The 17,458-nt window shown below is 40.3% G+C and overlaps 1 protein-coding gene across 1 annotated transcript in view; it reads right to left on the bottom strand.

Annotated features, from left to right (window-relative positions):
- Positions 1-17,458, bottom strand: part of LOC138758436 (complement C3-like) — a 120,175-nt gene that overhangs the window by 62,931 nt on the left and 39,786 nt on the right. Inside the window, exons 15-20 of the mRNA XM_069927346.1 lie at positions 14,499-14,628; positions 8,361-8,432; positions 6,416-6,613; positions 3,956-4,067; positions 2,791-2,876; positions 1,733-1,872 (exon numbers count right to left, since the gene is read on the bottom strand). Of these exons, the coding sequence (XP_069783447.1) occupies positions 1,733-1,872; positions 2,791-2,876; positions 3,956-4,067; positions 6,416-6,613; positions 8,361-8,432; positions 14,499-14,628 (738 nt within the window). The remainder of the gene's footprint in view (positions 1-1,732; positions 1,873-2,790; positions 2,877-3,955; positions 4,068-6,415; positions 6,614-8,360; positions 8,433-14,498; positions 14,629-17,458) is intronic.

Genomic DNA, 17,458 nt, shown 5'->3' with positions numbered 1-17,458 from the left:
TTTTTTTTAACTCTTTTTGTTTTCTGATTGTAATTGAGAGGGAATTAGGAGGTTTTTTTCTCTCCTTTTTTTTCTCTCTTTTTTTTGGGGGGGTTCTCTTTTTTCTCTCTTTTTAAGAGGATGATGTCACAGAAGATAATAAGTCAAAAATTGAGGATGTTGAATTAGATGAAGAGGAAGATGAGGGGAAAGGTGATAAGAAGAAAAAGAAGAAAACCCAAGTACAAATACATTGAGGGAGAAGAGTTTAATAAAATTAAGTTAATTTTGATAGAGAATTTTGAAGATGTTATAAATGAAAAATATGGAGAATTTTATGAGTTTGAACTTTTTTTTTCTTTTTTTTTCTTTTTTTATATAAGGGGAGGGAATAAAAAGTTTATCTGATTGTTTTTCTAAGGGATGTTTTTGTTCTCTCGATGAATTATAAAGGAAATTCTGTATTTATGTATTATTAATTATGATTTTTTGTATAACAGATATTTGGTTGATATATGATTTTAATATTTGAACAGTTTTAAAGTGGATTTCATTTGTAAAATACATGTATTATGTTTGATTTAAATATATGTTTAAGGGCATTATTTTAGTATTGATTTTTTTTTGTTGTTAGTAATTTTGTTTTGTTGTTAAGTTTCATCCTTTTTTTTGTAAGTGGGGTTTTTTCTATTTTATTTATAACATTGTTAATTAATTCCACTCTTTATTTTTTGGGGGGGGTTGGACTAATTTTAAATTAGATGTTTAATGTTGGTTTATAATTATTGGGGGGGTTAATTTGTGTTGTTTAATGATGTAGTATTCTAATTTTTATTATCTTATTTTTTATTATTTCTTTAAATGTAATTTTTATTTTATTCATGTCATAAAATTTTAAATAAAGTTTAAAAAAAAAGAACAAAAGCACGTCCACGCTGCTTGATGGCTCTGCACTGGGCAGGGAGCTGTGGAACATTCTGGAACCTGTGGGAGGAGCCATAGGCACAGTTGGCCAATGGATGTGCCCAGACAGACAAACATATGCATACAGTGGTTTAGCACACATTATTGTTGTTGATGAAACACAAATTCAGTTAAGTTCTTGAACACCTAATTGTACAATTCTACTACAGTCACAGCAGAAATGCCTGACAAAAATGTGTCTTGCCTCATTAATTATAAGATTTGCACTGATCTCCTTGAGATTAAAACTTGCTCGTCTAATTCAATGGTGTCAATAGAAATGAATATAGCATTGTAGAGTGAGGGGAATGTATGGATACTAAAATAAACCTGGAAAGAGAACGGTCGCCACTTCGTAAATAATTTATTGTGAATAAAGTCTATTCATGGTTTTAAAAAAATCCAATAAAACAATCCTCATTTCCAAATATTAATATAAACATAAAAATGTGAGAGGAACTCAGTAGATTACTCTGCTCTCCATTCAGAGGGCCACCCTCTCCGCTGATCAATTCTTACCTTTCCTCTCCTCGTCCAAAGATGACCTTTTCCCTGGTGGTCTGTGCTCCTCCCCCTGCCGTTTCTTCCCTCCTCCCACAGTCTTCCATTCTGGCACCACCTCACCCCCACTCCCAGCTTTTTGCTCATACCTTGAAGAAAGGCTCAGATAATATCCCTTTATCTCCGAGGAATGCAGGGTGACCTGCTGAGTCCCTCTGGCCTTGTGGTGCTTTTACCTCAACCACAGCGCCTGCAGACATCCGTGATTCACCTTCATTGCCAAACGTACCTCAATTTCTTCGTCATGATAATTGTAGAGGATTGCTCTAATTTCCACTTGTTCATTGCGGACAGCTGAATACGGAAGTCGGAGATCAATGAAAAAGTCTTTCAATACTGTGATTTCGTAGGGTTGAGCGATGCACACTCCTGCATGAAGAAAATAGTCAAAACTCAAACCAGATGTCCAAAGACTTTTGTAAAAGTCTAACCCACAGAGAAATGAAATTACTTCCAAAGCTCAAAAAAAGCATAATTTTTATTTATTTACGATGGAGAGGATATAACATTCCTCGTAATGGGTACAGATTTACAATTAACTGCTATGCTATGATGGACCAAAAACCATCTCTAATTTGAAGTAGAAACATTAACATTTGTGAGATTGTTATATTAAACAAATACAATGGGATCACCAAATCATGGTCTCCTCTACATTGGAGAGACAGGGTGCAGAGCTTCCTCAAGAACCTTGGCTCTGTCCATCACAGTAGCGTGGATCTCCCCATGGCCATCCATTTCAATTCCCCTCTCACCAAGCTTATTTACTTCATGCACTGCCAGACTGATTGGAGGAATGACATTTTGAATTCTGTCTGGGCACCCTCCAAGCAGATGGCATGAACATTAACCCCTGTGATGAAGTAATGGGGGTGGAGGCCTATTATACTGATCATTTGCTATTGGCTATGGCTGTACAGATACTCCACCCTACTGGTATAACAGATGGAGATGCTTTCCCACTGGCCAGTTTAGAGGTGGCTCTAATCTGTTAATAAAAGCCCTGTATTGGTATAGTACTTGACTGGCTATGGCACTGCAATTTTATTAACAGACTAACAATCATGGATACTTCCCTGAAACCTGGAAGACTCGAGATAGATCAAGATGCCACCTGAGCTGGAGAAATCTTTCACCACTGGCTCCAGTGTTTTGGAGCACAGACGCGAGTGAACAATGTTGTGCAAGACACGGCGAAAATGGACCATCTTATGGCCCTCCTCAGAGAATTACACTACTCCGTGGTTAGAGAGACATTTGTCTATGATATGGCCACAAAACACTTACCTTCATTTGGAGACACACTGACAGCCTGTATTTCCCAAGTAGTGATCGAATCTTTAAGGTAATCAGTAAACTCTTGTGATACAAGGCTGTTTTAAAAAAAATGTTGTGAAAATTGTAAAAGAGAACTTAATAAGTTGAAACTTAGTAACATTATACTATGAATAATCTTTGATTTTTTTTAAATAAAATGCAAATCTTATCAATTTAATCATGGAAAGCTTTAATAAGCAATCAAAAATGAATCAATAGATCTCGAAACATCTAGTCCAGTCATAGCATTTTGTATGAAGATGAAACCTTTAAAAGTGTTGCAGTGACACCCACAAACTTCACTTAAAAGTTGATTACAATCCAGAGAGGATCTTTTATTAGAAACTTGTTGAATTGCAGAACCAATAACACCAAAGAATTACAGCCAGGGCATGGAAAATTTTTGGGTCGTTGGGGAGAGATTTCCTTCTGGCTGAATCTCGCTTTGACACTAGATTATCCTACGGGATGGATAACCAGGAGGAGAATTCAGTTCTATTATTACATGCCATCAAAATCAATTATTTTGAAACAGTTTCCTACTCTACAGGTTTCTCGTGAATATGCTCTGTATCCACTGCTGAGACTTGCACGGTGTCAGTGACCCAGTGAGAAACATCTTTCTCCGCAGGGATCAAGTTCTGCACCAGAAAAGTTGGTGTATCTACAGTCACAGTATGATTTTTTAAAATGGAGCATTCCCACAGCCCATACAAATCATTTGCTTGATTCACTGAGCCACTTTGTTGCAGCCTGCAATGGGGAAAGTGACTTCTCTCTCCTAAATTGAAACTTTAATTCTTTGCTCCACTTCAGTTATATGCGACCAAAGACAAACTGCCGTTGGGTATCTGTGCAGCTGTGGTGGGGGTGGGGGGGGGCTGGAGGTGAATCCATGGACACTTGGTATCTCTGAAGGGGCTTTTCTTTGCTTCTCGTTCTCGTATTGTTAGGGGCGCCTGGCGATGCTCATGGCAACTCTTTGTTTGCCTTACGGCAGGCAAAGGTTGGTAGGCATATTAGATTTTAAATGATGTATTTTGTGGCAATAGACAGAACTCAGAGAGAATTTTGCACGTCCAGAGTTCTGTGCGGTATAAACGGCAGGCATTCAGTGAAATCTCAAGATAAATACCGATTTTTGTTTTGAGCTGTTCCAAGGGTAAACAGTCGCCATAGCCAGCTTTCTGGGAACTCAGATCTTGCTGTGATGTCTTCATAAGGAGTGTAATAATCATCATCTGCACCTGGGGGAAGAGTCAATTCAGGATTTAACTTCGAAGAGAAGGACAAAACATTCAAGCCCATCCCGTCAACCTGCATCCTCACTCAGAATAGTGACGTGACACCAACATTCAGAGTTGCCAAATCAACTACTAGTTTCTGAGGCCAAACCAGCATTTTCCAAAGTCATAAACAGTGTTTATGATTACATGGGTACACTGGCGTCACTTGGGGCCGGGGGGGGGGGGGGGTGGGGGGGTGTGGACCACACTGGGTGACACCATCAGTCGGAGGTGGCCCCAAAATTTACTGTCTATAAATTTTTTGTGCAGTTGTTTTATAAAAATATCCCTGTAGTGAGTGATAACATTTTTCATAAGCCCAGCTTAAAATGTATCCATATACCGACAAGGCTAAAACTCGATGCTCATTTACTGTTCGAACCTTCTAATGACGTGACTTTGTCTGCACGTGCTATAAGCACGTGCTGTTGTTTTCAGTGCTGTTGTGTGTATATTATAATTTAAAGGAGTAATTTTAATATTGCTAGTTGCTTCCCTCACCTCTATGACCATTTACATTCAGTGAGAGACGGGAATTCCAAGTAACATGAGTACCAAAAAACATTGCTAAGGGTTCTGTATGGTCTGGTACGGGGGAGGGGGGAGGTTCATGGGGGTCTGTAGCAGGGAGATGGGGATGGGGTTGACACCAACCCTAGTGAGGCCACTGTCTGGGAGGGTGGATTGCAACATGAATATTTGTCTCAACAGATCAGCAAAAGCAAAATTGTGATTTATTTTCCATTCTCGCCTTTCCAGCAAAACCTGTCCATTGGGTTTTCAGGATAAAATGTACCTTGCGACCAACACCATCAACTCAGCCTCCTCATCACAAGCTCAGCAGGATTGTTATTTCAATGTTCCTGGAATCTTGCAACTGACCTGGAGTTGGAAAGCCAGGTAGCGGTCTGACACTGCCGTCTGAAATACTCCACATACCCAGCCAATAGCAGTGATTTTCTAAGAACCAGTTCAAAGCAGCAAAGCACATCTTCTAATTGTGCCTGCAGCTAAGAGACCTCTTTCTCTCATGGTGGAAGCCCTGGATTAATTCTGACTAATATCATTAAATTACTTGGGCAGCGCAGTTAGAGTAGCGGGTTACTACAGCGCCAGCGACCCAGGTTCGAATCGGAACTGTCTGTAAGGAGTTCCATGTTCTTCCCAAGACCTGAGTAGGATTTCCCTTGCTCTGCCGCTTTTCTCCCACCCTCAGGGATTTGGGTGTAATTGGGTTGCACGGGTTTAAGTGGCTGGAATCGGCTTCTCCCGCACTGTAAATACAATTTTAAAAATTGGATCGCATGTTGCACCCATGAATCCTCTCACTCACCTCTTCCCAAATCTTCTTTTGCTGAGCTCATAAATTTCATTTGGAGCCCCTTCCGAGCCTTGAGATTTTATCACAGAAAAGAGAAACCATTTAAACTCTTTGATTTTTGCTGTAAAAATCTAATCTGCATTCAACCCTTCATTCCTCCTCTTCCTAGAGGAATACAACTTAGACTGGAGAAGCCAATGAAGCAGAGAAAGAGTGGGAGGGCCAATGGCTTAAATAGGACATTACATCACGTAACCACTGGGCATGGTGAAGAGTCAGCTTTCTATTTCAATAAAATTGCTCATCTGGCTATCAGCATGGTAAAGGCTAAAACTTTCTCCTGAGATGCACATAGAAGTCGTGAAAAACCAAATGAAGCAATTAATGGACATGGTTCTATTTTTATCTTAAAATTCGTTGATAAAATTTGGAAAGTGTCTTTCCAAAATCTCTCCCAATCTGGGCACTTCTAAATTACAAGTTTCAAAATGTTTACATTTCTCACATCTGCATAAAAACGAGATCATTTGAGTTTAGACATATGTGTTCTATGGACCACCTTAAGTTGTAATAGGCAACGGCTTGCACAAAATGAGAGTTCAGAACCAAAGTTTAAAAAAAATGAATCAAGAACATTTGTACTTGAGAGTCGACGAAAATGAGAAAGTATGGACTGAACAAAATGTCTAACTTGTAAACATTTTTTAAAAATGTCTGTTAGAAAGATTACATTTGGCTGATAATTGTCCAAAAGAGGCAAAATTAATTTCTAATAAAAAGGTCCATGTAATTTTGGACACCTCAGTCTACAACTTTACTTTTAATTGCTGTATTCTAATTCCCTAATCACTGATGCTGCCATTACATTATGAGAAGACATTTCAGTTTGTTTTCCATTTGTAAAGTGTGGGGGGGAGGGGAAACTTTGCACAGTGTTTTTATTGCAACAACTATGTTCCCTTAGAGAGAAAAAAATATGAGTACGTACTTCGGCTTAAACTCATGCTAGTTCTCTGAAGCTGGTCGTTATATTCTTTGATATGCAGGCAACAATCCAGAAAGACATCTGAGCATTGTTTGATGGTTCGTAAATGTCTCAGCCTTTTCTGGCAGCTGAAATTCATGTTGTTCTTTTGCATTCCAGCGGTACAACATTTTTGTATTCTGCTGTCCTTGAACTGCCTAACTGAAATAGCCAAAAATAAAAGACTTAAGTAAGTAGAAAAGTTAATATGAAAAGCATGTTAAATAACATAGGCAATCTAAGGGATGAAGGGACTGTCATTTGAGGAAGAAAGTCAGGTCAAGTTTATTGCACAAGTACAACCCTATGGTCCTTGGTGCAAAACACACAGACACACCACACACATGCAGGGGAAGTATTTCAGCTATACAAATGAATACAATATTTTGAATAAACGAGAGACTTGGATGGTTAGGGCAGTGGTTCTCCTCAACCTTTTTCTTTCCACTCACAAACCACTTTAAGTATTCCCTATGCCATAGGTGCTTTGTGATGAGGAAGGGTGGTATTTGGGTGAAAAGAAAAGTTTGAAAACCACTGTTTTAATCATCCCTAATGGACTCGATATGTGTACGGTTTCATAACTCCAAAGGAAATGGGCCAATGACAATTTTTCTCAAGCAAAATATTTCAGTAACAATCGGGTCTAGAGCAGTGGTTCTCAACCTTCCCTTCCCACCTTCTGGCTGAAGAAATTCCTCCATATTTCTGTTCTCAGTGGATGCCTTTCAATGCTGAAGCTGTGCTCTCTTGTCCTGGACTTTTCCCACCGTGGGGAAATAATCTTTCTGCATCTTCTTTGTCCATCCCTTTCAACATTGGATATGTTTCAATAAGATCCCCCTCCTTCTCCTAAATTCCAATGCGTACAGGCCAAGAGCTGTCAAACCTTCCTCATATGATAACACTTTCACTTCCGAGATCATCTGAGGGAACCTTCTTTGAGCCCTCTCCAAGTTTAGCACGTTTTTTTCTTAAATGAGCAGCCCAATACTGCTTGTAATATTCCGTGAGATTTCACCAGTGCCTTATAAAGCCTCAACATCACATCCCTGCTCTTATATTCCTTTCCGCTCAAAATTAATGCCAACATTGCATTCACCTTCTTCATCACCGTCTCAACATACAAGTTTATTTTCTAGCTATGGGGTGCCAGTAACACAGTCCATTTTATCCTGGATGGTTTCAAACTTTAAATGAATTCTTAGCATCAATGCTGAGCTTCCATTCACCCATCGCCTTTTCTCACTGGACCACTCTCTGTTAACATCCGCCTTCTGTCGAATACATTTCTCTAACACAAACTGAGGTAAGCACGAGAAACTACTTTCTCCTGGGTTCATTTCAATCCTTGGGATTGCATACTGAATTTATCAATTTCAGGACTCCCCCTTTAATTTACCTGCCTGGTTTGTGTACCTTTTCCTTGCCAGTTTTTAAAGTAATCACACCTTTCGCATCTTGCACTCCAGAACAAACATTCCCTTTGTTCTCACCATCCTCGCCCCTTAAACTGCTTAATCATGCATTAATTTTACAGTGGATATCAATAGTAAATGAGACTCTTCCTCACACATTATTATTAATGTAAGCTCACATCTGTAGAATAACAGACTGATTGAATTACCATCAGTTTAATAAAAGCAACTATCAAAACAGATCTTCACGCAGTGTGCTGGGAGTGCGGAATGAGCTGCCTGCTGAATTAAGAAAAATTGACCTTTAAGAAAAATTTGGACAGGTGCAAAGATGTGAGGGAAATGGAGTGGATGCACATCAGTGAGTCAAAGCAGAAAAATGGAGTGCCATACTCTAGATGGGCCATCAGGCCCTTTTCTGTGAGGTAGTCTTTGATGGTTCTAAATGCGATTCACATCAGAGAACTATTTATTAAATTAAAGGTACATACGTTTCTCTGCCTTGACCTCCGCCAATTCTGTTGCCCGACGTTTTCGTTGTCTTGGCTGTTTACACTTAAGCTCTGCAATAAATATTTAAAATGTATATATGTCAATATGAATTTGCACCCCTGATGATTCATGTGTCAAGTAGAATGGAATTTTACAAACAAAACTTTCCAAATAGCCCATATAGGGTCCAAAGGTAAAGATAACCAACAAGTCCTGGTCATTATGGTGTCATTATTGGTACAGGTCTCCACCCAGCGATCAAAGAATGTGACGCAGACTTAAAATTCACAAAGTGAAGAGTGAAACAGTGGGACTGAGGATGGAACTGTGCTTCGGCAAACCTCCACCAACAGCAACTGATAACCACCTGATGATTTTCATTGTTGTATGATAAGTATGGTCCAGGAAAAAAGGGAAAACTCCCAAGGTATTCCTCAAATGAGTTCAGTGGGAACTTTTACCTGCAGCTGAGGGAGATGTCAGAACTTGACATCTCCTTCAAAATATGATCCATCTAACTTCTGCTTGACCTGTACCTTAACGGCAAGTGCAGTAGCCACTTGAAGGCACAGGCTTGATGCAGCCACATGAAAATGAATGGGGAATTGCACAGGAAGAAATATGATGAGGACCTTGTAACCATCACTACAAGAGGGAGTGAACGGAATGGGTAGCGAGAAAATATATGGTAAATGATGGACACGGGGACATGGGCATCACATCTGAGGACCAGAATCTAGGGTTGAAGGACAAACCACATCAGTTAAAGATGCAATACTGAGGGGTATTAAAGATAGATGAAGAACTAGAATCTTTTTCCTTGTGCCTAAATTGCTTTTTAATATAAAACCTTACCTTTACCTCCTGGCCTACTAGTAGGTTTCATTGTTTTTAGAGACCTCCTATTATACCTCATTCCAAAGCTTTTTCATGGAATCAAGAATGACTAAAGTTTAAATCTTTTTCCCACTTTTGTTTGGGTTTATAGCTTATTTCATCCTTTTCTTTCTCTTGAAGCTTGATGTACATGTTTGATATAAATCTTTTAATTATCATTGTGTCTGTAATCACATATTCAAAGCTGCTTCCTTCTGGTAATCTCAGTCTGTTTCCCAATTTATCCTTTAAATAAGCTTTCAATTGATGATATGCAAATATTGTATCATGATTTATTCCATATTTATACTTCATTTGTTCAAATGATAATAAATTATTTCCCAAGCAACAATTTCCTATTCTTTTAATTCCTTTTCTCTCCCATTCTCAAAAGGAAAAGTTATCTATTGTGAAAGGGATTGGTTGATTTTGGATCAATAATAATTTTGGTAGTTGGTGATTTGTTTTTTTTCCTTTCTACGTGAATCTTCTTCCATGTGTTAAGTAAATGGTACAGTACTGGTGAATTTCGATATTGCACCAGTTTTTCATCCCATTTATAAAGTATATCTTCTGGTACCTTCTCCCCTATTTTATCTAGCTCTATCTTGGTGCAATTTGGTTTTTTCCCTCGTTTGATAAAAATCTGATAAATACCTTAATTGTGCTGCTCTATAATAATTTTTAAAGTTTGGTAGCTGCAAACCACCTTGTTTGTACCATTCTGTTAATTTATCTAGCGCTATCCTCGGTTTCCCCCCTTTCCATGAGAATTTCCTTATTATTCTCTTTAGTTCATTTAAACATTTAAAGATTTAAACATAAAGATAAAAAATGAAATATGGGAAAAATTATGTTCTGGAACTATGAAAAATATAATAAACACATGATACAATATAATTGGTTACACAGGCTAAAAGTTAAATAAATGGGACCCAACAGTATCAGATAGATGTTTTCGCTGTAAGAAGGAAACGGGAACAACAGTACATGCAATTTGGGCATGTGAGAAAGTGGAAAAGTTTTGGGAAGATCTAAATCAGGTATTAAATGAAATCACAAAAAACAACATACCAAAAAATCCAGAGATCTTTCTTCTAAGTAATATAAGAAGTAAAGAATTAGGCCTCAAACTGGATGAAGTGCAAAAAAGATTTATTATGATAGCCTTAGCTGTAGCAAAAAAATGTATAATGTCAACTTGGAAATCAGAAGAGAGCCTGAGAGTACAGTAATGGTACATGGAAATGAATAAATGTATTCCATTGGAAAAAAATAACATATAATTTAAAAAATAAAGTCACATTATTTGAACAAATATGGAAACCGTATGTAGAACATAGAGGGCTTACTGTGGACCTCCACCCCCTAAAATGATAGAATGAGAAGAAGACAAAATGACCTGATCCAGTGTGTAAAAGTAGATGACACAATTTTCTTGTTTATTTTCATTGTGTGATGACCTTGTTTAATGGTTTTATTGTATTGTATATGTTGAATGTCTAATGGGTTTGGAGGGGGGTGGGAAGGAGGGAGGGAAGGGAGGGGGAGGAAAATGGGAGAAAACGCCACTCTGTATATTAAAGAGTGAAATGTTTGTGTGTATTTTGATTAACATGGTTCATAGTGTGAAAAATTTAAATTTTTTAAAAAAAAAGGATGACTAAAGTAAGCCAATTATTGTATCAATCGGTCATTGAAGCAACTAACCTTTGGTCTGAATGATCACTAAATGTTTCAAATTATTAATATTAAAAACACATGCTGGAGAAACTCAGCAGGTCAAACAGCATACTTAATATAACAAAGAACAAAATGTATAACCAATGTTTCAGGATTGAGCCCTTCATCAATGAAGGCAGGTGCCTCAATAAAATGGTGGGGGCGGGGAAGAGGAGCACAGTCCCACAGGGGAGAGGTCATAGGTGGATAAGGGTGAGAAGGCACAACAGCAAATGGGGGACTGGGGATGGCTCTGTGAATGAACAGGGAAAGGGATGGAGGAAAGGAGAGGAATAGAGAAGAGATATTAATATTAATTTGCCCTCCCTACCCCTCCAATGTCCATGAATTATCACTTACCTTGACGAAGGGCTCATGCCTAAAGCATAGGTTGTCCTTTGCTCCCTTGAGATACTGCATAACCTGCTGTTTCTCCAGCACGGATGTGTATTGCACTACAATCAGATCATCTGCAAACTTCCCCGTTTAACTCTGTAAAGTCTCACCCATTTACCCCACACTTGGCATACCATGAGCAGAGATGTTCTTCAAGAGGGTAAAAGAGAAATTAATAGTCGATTGAGCTAATTAGAGTGTAATAATCAGACTGAAGTTGCCTCGACCGTCTGTAATGACATCAGGGATATGAGGGAACTCGAGAAGGCAAACTCTTGCCTGTTAGCTGGAGAGAAGTCGATGATGCAGTGTCTCCAGATCACTGCAAGAAATATCCTGGACAATTTGAATCGTACATGTCATTGCAATGTAAATGAGAGATGTATTACTTGATTAGTGTAACCTAAATGAATAGAGGTCTCAATTTATAAAGATACCAAATGCAATTTTGATGAATAAAAAGATGTACCTTCAACATTCTGGGAAGAATTAACAGGCCTACAATGCTTGGAAATAGGTGATCGTGAGAGATGGATACTGCTTATCTAACTTTGATGTCATCAATTAGGATATCAAATGGTTTCCAGGTGTAACAGGATAGCTCAAAAGAAAGAAATTGTGGTTTTGGTAGGAAAAGTAACAAGCAAGTGATTTAAATAATGAGAGCGTGTTCAACACCATTCTCCAATACAGAGGGATTTGAGTTTGTGAGTTGCAAATGGCAAGTGTGCAGGTTCACCAAATAGTTGCAAACACTGACAGACTTCTGTCATTTATGGCGAGATCCGAGGTGTTATTTATTCACAAGCCAGTGTAGATCAGCGTGATTTGAGGAAGGACAAAGAGCATATGCTAAAATAGAAGGAAATTAGGGAAGTTAAGGTGTGATTGTACAGACCTATCCTCAATGTATATAGTTACAGTATCTAGAGTGTAATGACTGTGCTTACAGCGATTGGCTGAGAGCTTAGCCACGCCTACTGTCTGGGCCTTAAAGGGTTGTGTCCCTAGCCCGGTCGGATCATTCCGGACTGGTCGGCTGCCTGTGAAGAACTCCTGTCTTTTGCTAATAAAAGCCTTGGTTTGGATCAACAAGTCTTTGGTTTTTAGGATGAGCTCTACATAAGGCTAATTGTAACATTTATCTTTTTTTTACATAGAACATACATGGCTGTTCCATTCTGAAGTATCTCCCTACTTTCCGGGAGTGGCCGTTCACACAGGAACGACCAAAACTCCAAATATCTGTATCACACCGCGAGTTTAGACAGAATACCCGACTTGTGATACTTAAGGAGACTGGACAACCTATTAATTAAATTAGCCCATTGTTCAAGATCGCCTACAATTAAGTTTAGACTTCAGGCGATCCGTGAAAATAACTAGGGGTCGAGAAGGTAATATGTCAGAATAAGAATGAGTCCTTATTCCGTTCCGATCTTCTTACACAGACTGAATTTGGAATCATTTCCTGGAACATAGTGGCTGTGTAAAAACATAAAAGACATGACTGATAGGTTTCAGCAGAGATGAGCTGAGGCAGTGTTGAAGTTGTGTGATATTATAGTGTGACAATGAACATCAGTGGGGATGTAGTCTATGTGGAATTCAAGCTCATTTTAAGGTCAAATATGACAAGATTGTGGGCCGTCATTATTAGGCAGTTGTCAAGACTTCTATCTGATAATGGCCAATCATCAGACAAAGCAGAATTTGTAAGAGGCCAATGGCAATGGCAATGGCAACATTTAAATGCCAAGTGTTGGGTAAATGTGTTGACTCGTCCTTGAGTTTAACAGGACAATCTGCGGATGCTCTGATTCACAAAACTACTGGAGAAACGCAGCAGGTCACGCAGCATCTACAGGGAGACATAGAAAGGTTGTTTCCCATAATGAGAGAGTCTAGTACAAGAGGGCACAACTTCAGGAGTGGAAGGCGTCCAGTTAAAACAGACATTGTGGAGGAATTTCTTAAAACCAGATTGACAGATTCTTGATTAGCCAGGGCATCAACGGTTATGGGGAGAAGGCCAGGCACTGGGGTGAATGGGATAATGGATCAGCTCATGATTAAATAGTGGGGCAGACTTGATGGGCTGAATGGCCTATTTCTGCTCCTATGTCTTGCGGTTTTAACCTATGTTTCAGGCCTGAGCTCTTCATCAAGGTAAGTGACAATTTATAGGCATTGAAATGATTAGGAGAGATAGAGGGAGGGTAAAGCTATTGATGCGCTGAGGAAAAAACATTTTACGATTGTATTACTGAAGGGCAGAATATGGATCAGTTCAAGTATAAAAATACCATGTATAATCATGTAATCGTCGAATTTTTGCAACACATTTTTGGGCCAGAAAAGGGGCGGTCGACTTTTATACAGGTCAAATATTTGACGTTGGAAATACAAGCGTTGTTCAAGGTGTTGGGAGTTCGGATGGTAAGTTTGTGATAGGGACGTTGGATGCATGGATGTGCGGGCAGCCAGGGTGAGGATTCACAATCAAGAGATCAGGAGGGCAGGCAGCAGGGCAAAGTTCCGCCTTCGGGATGATGGGAGCTCAGATGGGTGGGTTGCCCTTTACACGGTCATACAAAAGGACCACATTTTTAGGGATAAAAAAGGCGGTTGTCTATTACATGGTATCAATAATTGCATGAGTATAAACAGTAGAGCAGTGGTTCTCAACTTTTGTCTTTCCACTCACATTACACTTTAAGTAATCCCCAAGCCATCGGTGCTCTGTGATTAGTAAGGGATTGCTTAAGGTGGTATGTGGATGAAAAGAAAAAGTTTGAAAACCACTGTTTTAATCCAATTGATTGGTTTCAGAACTCCAAAGGAAATGGGCCATTGAAATTTTTCTCAAGCAAAATATTTCAGTAGCAATTGCATTTAGAGCAGTGGTTCTGAACCTTCCCTTCCCACTCACATACCACCTTAAGCAATCCCTTACCAATCACAGAGCTCCGATGGCATAGGGATAACTTAAAGTGGTATGTGAGTGGAAAGAAAAATTTGAGAACCATTGCAGTAGATCGTTGGGAGATACAAGCTAACATCATGAATAGAAAATTACCAATAACACATCATGCATTTTACCAAAGGTTCATTTAAAACTGAGTGCTTCTAGAAACCAGTACCTGTTCTTGTTTCAGTTTTGATGTTGGTGTTTGTTACAAAAGCTAATCCTGCATCTGAGAAAACACCTTTGACACTTTCACCACTTCCGGGGGTACAGCCAATGTCATTTTTCTCCACCACACTCCAGATCTGTGTAAAACACACAAAGAGTGAAGTTAAACAGGAAAGTTGTGATTGTCGGCCAACAGTCTGCAAGTGCTCGAGAAACTCAGCAGGTCACAAAGCACCTATTGGAATTAAAAGCTCATCTATATTACGAGCCTGCACCCTTTGTCAAGGTAGGAGTAAAAAGCAGGCAGGTGCAAGAATTAAAAGGGGGGGGTGGGGGGTGGTGGAGAGAAGGGTAGAGAGGCGGGGGAACTGGAAAGGGAGAAGAGTAAAGATGAACAGGTGATATAGATGGAAGGGTAGAAGAGAAAAAAGGCTGGGGTACCTCTTTGAAAGGAGAGTGGAGGTTGGGGAGCTGGAGGGATAAGGAAAGAGGGAGGCAGGGGAGTGTTTGAATGGAAACTGGAAATTGATAGAAATGCCGCCTAGTTGGAGAGAGCCAAGACAGAATATTAGCATGTCAACCAAGCAAAACTTGTGATATTTGAAATGAAGTGCCATGGTTAGTGAATTGGGTGATCACAGAATAGTATACGGGAGATGGTAAATTGACCCTTGCAGAGAGAAACAAACTACTTAGGCTAATTGCTCCACGCAGATTAATTCAAAGTTCAAAAAAAGCACGTTAACTTTGAGTTGTTGCCATGATGACAAGATTAGATATATTTTAATCTGAACCTTACTGAGGAGAGAAAGGGAATTCAGAAGGTCTGAATTAATGGTTGTTTCAGAACTATTGAGATTCAAATTCAGGAAGGCAGGATGTTGGAAAGTCTGGGAGGCAGAGAAACAAGAGATCTAATGGAAGTGGTGCACAATCCCAGAAAATAACCACGTAACAGGACACAGAATGACAGACAATGTAGATTGATACCTCGCCCACACTGCTTTGCTGTTGAACCCTCAGTTTAAACACCACATGTCACAAAAGATATTTGTTCAGGCTGGATGGTTTAATGGCAGGAATCACTGCCCTCCCTGCTCCTGCATCCAGAAGCATCAAGAGCCTGATGCCTGTCTGTGGTGCATGATGGCTCTGGCAGACAGTGAGGGATGCCTGCCCCCCAAAGTTACAGGGGGGCCTGCTGCATTGATGACCTAGAATGTAACACAAACCCTTCAGCAGAGACTGCTTGTAAGGACAGAGGTCACACAAAGTGAAACATCAACTTGGAGACAGTATTGCTCCACCAGTCAAGGAGATGGAAGAACCTAGACAAGATATCTCTTTTAAAAAGAGCGAGGTGGCACTTTAATACTCTGAGGGTTCGGAGTTTTTGGAACACCCTTCCTCAAAGACCAGTGGAAGGAGAAATTTTGAGTATTTTGGAGGCATAGGGAGGTAGGTAGGCAGGTCAATAATAAGGTTACAAAGGGCACATGACAACAAGGCATTAAAGGCTACAAAGAGTTCATCAATGAACCGATTAAATAGCTCAGCAAAACGCAGAGGGCTGAATTATACCTTCCTTCTCCTAATTATCTAAGCTATCTAAATAGACAGACAAAATAAATAAGTAAGTAGCTAAATAAATAAATAAACAGATAGAGAGACAGACAGACAGACATAGAGAGACATGGAGGGGTAAGATAAAGGGATAGAGATAGAGGGGTAGAGTTAGAGAGATAGAAGGGTCGAGAGAGATAGAGAGGGGTAGAGATAGAGATAGAGGGTAGAGAAATAGATGGTAGAGGGAGAGAGCTAAAGATAGGTAGAGATAGAGAGAAATGCAGAGAAAGAGAGATAGGCAGAGGGATAGAGATAGAGAAAGAGGGGAGAGATAGGTAGAGATAGAGAGAAAAGTAGAGATAGAAAGATAGGTAGAGGGATAGAGATGGAGAGATAGACAGACAGATGGAGGGAAGAGAGATGGGGAGAGATGGAGGGGAGAGATGGGGGAGAGAGGGAGGGGTGAGAGGGAGGTGAGGGAGGGAGGGGAGAGACGGAGAGGGAGAGACGGAGGGGGAGAGACGGAGGGGGAGAGACAGAGGGGGAGAGACGGAGGGGGAGAGACGGAGGGGGAGAGACAGAAGGGGAGAGATGGAGGGGTAGAGATGGAAGAGGAGAGTTGGAAGGGGAGAGATGGAAGGGGAGAGATGGAGGGGGAGAGACAGAGGGGAGAGATGGAGGGGAGGTGACGGAGGGGGAGAGAGGGAGGGGGAGAGATAGAGAGAGAGATGAATAGATTGAGTGATAAATAAATAAAGATGTATACTAATAAATAAGATGTTCATATGCTTCTCTTGGCTTCCTGAATGGGGAAGAGCAGCATCTTCCAGACGACATTCCCTGATTTCCTTGGACTTCTGACTTTGACATTTTGTTTCTCCAAGAGTCAAATGTTCTTTGGCTTGGCTTCGCGGACGAAGATTTATGGAGGGGGTAAAAAGTCCACGTCAGCTGCAGGCTCGTTTGTGGCTGACAAGTCCGATGCGGGACAGGCAGACACGGTTGCAGCGGTTGCAGGGGAAAATTGGTTGGTTGGGGTTGGGTGTTGGGTTTTTCCTCCTTTGCCTTTTGTCAGTGAGGTGGGCTCTGCGGTCTTCTTCAAAGGAGGTTGCTGCCCGCCGAACTGTGAGGCGCCAAGATGCACGGTTTGAGGCGTTATCAGCCCACTGGCGGTGGTCAATGTGGCAGGCACCAAGAGATTTCTTTAGGCAGTCCTTGTACCTTTTCTTTGGTGCACCTCTGTCACGGTGGCCAGTGGAGAGCTCGCCATATAACACGATCTTGGGAAGGAGATGGTCCTCCATTCTGGAGACGTGACCCATCCAGCGCAGCTGGATCTTCAGCAGCGTGGACTCGATGCTGTCGACCTCTGCCATCTCGAGTACTTCGACATTAGGGATG

The sequence above is a fragment of the Narcine bancroftii genome, chromosome 3 (assembly GCF_036971445.1).
Source record: "Narcine bancroftii isolate sNarBan1 chromosome 3, sNarBan1.hap1, whole genome shotgun sequence".
Classification (NCBI taxonomy): domain Eukaryota; kingdom Metazoa; phylum Chordata; class Chondrichthyes; order Torpediniformes; family Narcinidae; genus Narcine; species Narcine bancroftii.
The sequence above is the reverse complement of the archived record's forward strand: the minus strand, read 5'-3'. Positions and strand labels throughout refer to the sequence as shown.